The sequence below is a fragment of the Arachis hypogaea genome, chromosome 11 (assembly GCF_003086295.3).
Source record: "Arachis hypogaea cultivar Tifrunner chromosome 11, arahy.Tifrunner.gnm2.J5K5, whole genome shotgun sequence".
In the NCBI taxonomy this organism is placed as follows: domain Eukaryota; kingdom Viridiplantae; phylum Streptophyta; class Magnoliopsida; order Fabales; family Fabaceae; genus Arachis; species Arachis hypogaea.
The window spans coordinates 47,607,541-47,613,138 of record NC_092046.1 but is presented as its reverse complement, the minus strand read 5'-3'; the positions used below and the strand labels follow the sequence as shown (position 1 = coordinate 47,613,138).

Here is a 5,598-nt window from a genome sequence, read left to right as displayed (position 1 = left end):
AGTTAAGTAACTATTATATTATTTAAGTGATGTGGAAAACAGGAGCATGTATTGCATTTACATATTAAATGATGCTACTTATGTAGGTGTAATAAGTGACCAACAAGAGGAAGATCCACAATTGCCTTTGTTTGATATGTCCACAATTTCTTCTGCAACAAATAAGTTTTCAACCGATAGCATTTTGGGAAAAGGTGGCTTTGGTTCGGTATATAAGGTAGGGAAACCATTTGCCTTTTGTTTTACAAAGCTAGAGAGAATCAGAATCTTTTGCCTATGAGTTATATTTGGGGTATTGTGGGGCTGGAAAATTATACCCCAAAAAATAACACTATATGAAAATGTTACATTATATATTACTTAAATCTCAAGGATGTCATAGTGTACCTTTTGAATTGAAATGGTGTTGATTCAACCAATTGTAAAGGACAAGAAACTTGTTTTATCCTGTCTCAAGGTTTGGTTATTGAGGATGAAATTAACATTATAAGTTATAGTTCTATAAGCTAATGGATGTTGTAATGTTGTTTCTTGTTTGCAGAGCAAGTGGATAGTAGCTGTTTCTGTTGGTGTTTTCATTCTTTGGAGCCACGATATCGAAAAAGCCTTGTGGATTTTCGCTTTATTTTAAATATTTTGTGTTATTAGTGGATTGTAATTTAAATAAATATAAGTCCGAATTTAGTTATTTATTTTGTCTTGGGTCTTTGTTAGAGGATTATTTATTATTTTGATAAGTTTGTAAACTCATTATCTAATATTTAGTATAAATTTTATTTTTATATTTCAAAGTTTATTTGTCTTGTTATCTATATTATGTATAAATTTTATTTTTATATTTATTTGCATTAATTGTTTACTATTTTTCAAATAGCAAAAATAATTAAAACGTATCTATTAAAATCGACAGAAGACTTGTTGCTTTTTAATTTTAAAATAGACAAGAAAACCCAAATATAGACATAGTATTTGTCAGTATATGAATAATAAAATCGACGGTAACTGTGTCGATTTATTGGATCCAATATCGACGGCAACGTTGTTGATTTTAGTAAGCATATTATAGACAAGTTGTTGTCGATTTTATTGGATCAAATATCGACAGAAATTACGTCGATTTTATATAATAATATCGACGGCGTAGTCGTCGATTTTAGTATGTAAAATTCTCAAACTCATATTATAGACACAAGCGCTGTCGATTTTATTTAATTATTATCGACGGCCAAGCAAACCGTCGATTTTATTAGCATTTTGAAAAATCGACAAGCTTAATAGCGACCAACTCCACTGTCGATTTTGCCGTCGAATTTTGATATTATCGACGGCTTAACCGTCGATTTGGCCGTCGATTTTAACGATGTTTCTTGTAGTGGATTTAGCATATGGAACAAGTAAAGCGTGGATATAAAATATGCAAGCGATTAATTTCTTTTTGACAAATATTAATTACTATTTTGTTTGACAATTATTGTCAAACAAGAATTTTACTATTTTGTTGAGAATTATTGACAAATATGTATTTAAAACACTAATTGAACCTTTTAATATCTATTTTAATTAGAACTTTATTATTAGTTATTTTGTCTCTTTTCTAAATTTTTCTATTGTGCACAAATTTATTTATTAAGTTAAATAATTACACATGTATGAACAAAAAAATCTATTATGAGTGTTATTTTTTTGTATTTTTATTATAAAAGCAACTTTTAATTTTTGCCAAAAAGACAACCTTTCTGCTAGTTGTATATTTGGCTTTAAGCAACATTTTAATAAGTTGCATATTTTGAATATTAGGCAACATTCGTATAGGTTGCATATCCAAAAGAAAAGGCAATGTTTTAAAAGGTTGCATATCCAAAAGAAAAGGCAATAATTTTAAAGATTGTATATTCGAAACTAATAGACAATACTTCAAAGGATTGCAAATTCAAACTTATAAGCAACACGTGAAAAGGTTGCATTTACAATGTGTTTTAATAGTGGCTGAAATATAAGGAAAAAAGACAACACTACAAAAGTGTTGTCTCAAACACACTTATGAAGTATTCTTTTTCAACTAAAGGCAATAGCTTGTCAGGTGTTGTATCCAAAAGCGTTGTTTTTGAATAAAGAAACATTGCCTATAACCTAAGGTAATAGCTTGCAAGGAGTCCAAAAGTGTTACTTTAAGTCTAAAAATGTTGCTACAGATCAAAGGCAACTCTTTATCGACCTTTAATCAACACTTTTTAAATGTTCTCTTAGTCTGAAAATGTTGTAGTGTTTGGGAAGCAAAGTCTAGCCCTGTGGCTAGTTGCAACTTCTCTCTAAGAGTGGCAAAAATAAACTTCATGTGAGTTATTTCTAACATTGGTAGAGCCTCCAATTCCTTATAGTGAGCTCCCCTAATTTAGATTGCATTGTCTCTGTCATTATCCCACATAAAAAAAATGCATGGGTCATTTGGAAAAAATAGCAACATCTCATATAAACAAAACTAGAAAAAAGAAATAGTTAACATTTTTAAGGGTTTAGTAAATAAAGAGGCGCGAAAATGAACTTTATGTGGGTTCTCTCTAACATGGCTAGAACCTCCCACGCCTTGTTATGAGCTTTTCCAAAGTTGGATTGCATTGTCTATTTGTCTCTATCATCAACCCACATAAAAACATTACATGGCTCATTTGGAAAAATTATTATCAAAAGAAATAATCAACGTGTTTAGGAGTTTAGTAAATAAAGAGACTCGTCATAATTCTGACATCCTTAGAAGCATCGTCTATAGTTCTCCGAAGTTCTTTCCTTTCATATGATTGTAGGCAGCCCACAGAGGCACCACGCAACCCTTTGCTTGCGGCCACTCACACTTCGGGTGATGGAATTGTCATTACAATGAGCTCTATGGGTTTAACATTGGATTTGATTACATCCCTTTTACGTTATGTTAGCATAGATTTTGTTAGGTAGCCAATAATTTTTGTGAATAATATAAATAATGAGTTCTAAAATTTGTTTAATAAAGTAAAAATATATTATATTTTTAAATTATCCACCTAAATCTTAATATTAGGATAATTATTTATACATTTAGTGAATTGAACATCTAATATATTCATTGTTCATATTATTTAATATTTTCATTATAGAAAAGTATATAGAACCAACTCCTAACCAGCCAAGAATGGAACAACTCAATTAATTATATTATTAATAATTAATTTTAAATTTTTTAAATTCAAAATTTAAAAATTTTAAAATTGTAAGTAAACCTAATTAAAGCCTATAAAAACATTCATTTTCTCTCCCATATTAAACTACCCACCTCCAACAATCACGCACATTCATCAAAAACCATTCGTTGCCTTCCATCTTCATCAACACCTTCGTCATCACGACCAGTCTTTGTTGTCCTCAAAACCGAGTACATAGAGCTTGCTTCTGGATGACGACGAAATGCTTATCGTATGTGAGATTTGTGCAGAAACCAAAGAGACTGATCAGATGTTCAGGAACAAGAAATGTGATCACTCCTTCTACTCTGACTGTGTCACCAAGCACGTGGCCACAAAGATCCAAGAGAGCTTAACGCTTGTTCCTTGCCCCGGATTGAACTGCAAGGGCATGTTGGAGCTTGATTCTTGCAGGCCCATGCTCCCAAAAGAGGTTCTTGATAGGTGGGACGATGCAATCTGTGAGGCCCTGTTTCTTGCGGTTCTGAAATTCTATTGCCCCTTTAGGACTGTTCTGCAATGCCGCTTGACAGAGAATTAAGGCCGTGAACAATGACAGAAATATATAAAAATATTTATTTAATATAAAAAAAAATATCTTAATGCTTAATAAAAAAAATATTCAATTATATTTTATATTTATAAGATTTAAAAAAAATTATAAAATTCTTAAAAAAATAGAGATATTTATATTTGTAATAAAAAAAATTTAAAAAATATATAAAAGAACATTCATTTAGTATGAAAAAGAAATATTCTGATACTTAACAGAAAAAATATCCATATATATTAACTTATTTTTATTAAGATGAGTTTTGAAGTCTAATCTATTAAAAAGTTGGCAGAAATTGACTGAATCTCCTCTTAGTTTCCTAACAGAATTATTAAATTATCTACTTATACTTTTTCAGCGTTATATCGATGTGAAAGTTAATGGTCCTCGCATAAGGCGCTAACTGTGTGAGTGATGAAGGGATCTTTTAATTTCTATTTATACTTTAAAATTGAGAAAAACATTTTTATCAATTTAAAAACTAAGAAACTAATTTTATTATCGACCTATCAGATTAAAATTAAGAACTGTTACCTCAGAGCCAATTACTAAACTTTTACTGGGACAAGATAACCAGAGGTTCCTTCTTTTCGTGAAACTCCAATAGTTTATTATTATTTTTCTGCTGTCATAATAATTATCGAGGAATTTTAATTAGGCATAAATTAACTCAATGCAATGTAATGCAATGCAATGAGCATATAGAGTGGTATTACAGTATTACTTGGTGGCTAACTGGCTATTCTACACTCAATATCTACTTAATATACTAAAATTGAATTTTTTTCCCAACTAATGAAAGTAAAGTATCAATTTTTCATAAATCCATTTTTCTGCCAAAATAAATACACTATTTTCTCTTTTAAAATTATTTTATAAAAATATTTTTATTATAATTATACTATAATTAGCATTTAAGTAATAATTCATAATTATACTAATTTAAAAAAATATCTTTATTATAGTTATATAAAATTAATATTTAATACATTATTAAACTACTTATCAATTATCAATCGAAAATATTTTTAATCATTTTAATAATAATAATAATAATAATAATAATAATAATAATAATAATAATAATAATATGATAATATTATAGTAATGGTACCGATTATTAATAACTAATTTATATTTCTCTAAATAAATTTATTTTAGAAAAATATCTTTATTATAATTATATTACAATATTACAATTAATATTTAATGAATAATACATAATTATACTAATTTAAGAAAATATATTTATTATCTATCTATTCTATTTATTCTATTATATAAAAATCATATTTTTGCACTTAATGATGGAACTCATGTGGCATGCTCTTGAGGTATTTTTTTATTTATTTCATTTAATTCGTTAAAACAAATCAATTATAATTAATTAATTATATCAATTAATTAATTTGATTAGACATTCAAATCTCACTATTTGTTATAATTTATATGAATTGATTAATTATAATTAATTATATTAATTATTTGATTTGATTGGAGTAAATATCAAATTATTTAATAAATAATAAATATAATAACGAAATATATGAATTAATTTAATTAGTTTATTTTTCTTAATATATACCATTTATTTATACAAGATCAAATATTTTTTACTCATTCGCTCTCTTTTCTCTCTCCCTCCCTCCCTCTCTTCCTCTCTTTCTCTCTCTCTCATATTTAAGGTATAATTTTTATAATTTATTTAATTTTTTTATCTTTATTTATATATTTCATTTTTTTATTTTTTAATTTTTGTTTATTTTAATTGCTTATTATTATGCACATACTTTTTTTTAGCTTCTGATTAACAAAAAAGATGTGTCATCTTTA

The 5,598-nt window shown here is 27.3% G+C and overlaps 1 protein-coding gene across 1 annotated transcript; it reads left to right on the top strand.

The window, feature by feature from the left end:
- The first annotated feature begins 3,435 nt into the window (after nt 1-3,435).
- On the top strand, nt 3,436-3,753 carry LOC140176108 (E3 ubiquitin-protein ligase RSL1-like). The gene has a single exon (XM_072205983.1). The coding sequence runs from the start codon at nt 3,436-3,438 to the stop codon at nt 3,751-3,753; it is 318 nt and encodes a 105-aa protein (XP_072062084.1).
- Nucleotides 3,754-5,598: the final 1,845 nt, after the last annotated feature.

Coding starts and splice junctions, on each gene's coding strand:
- LOC140176108 (XM_072205983.1), top strand. CDS start 3,436: ATGCTTATCGTATGTGAGATTTGTGCAGAAACCAAAGAGACTGATCAG.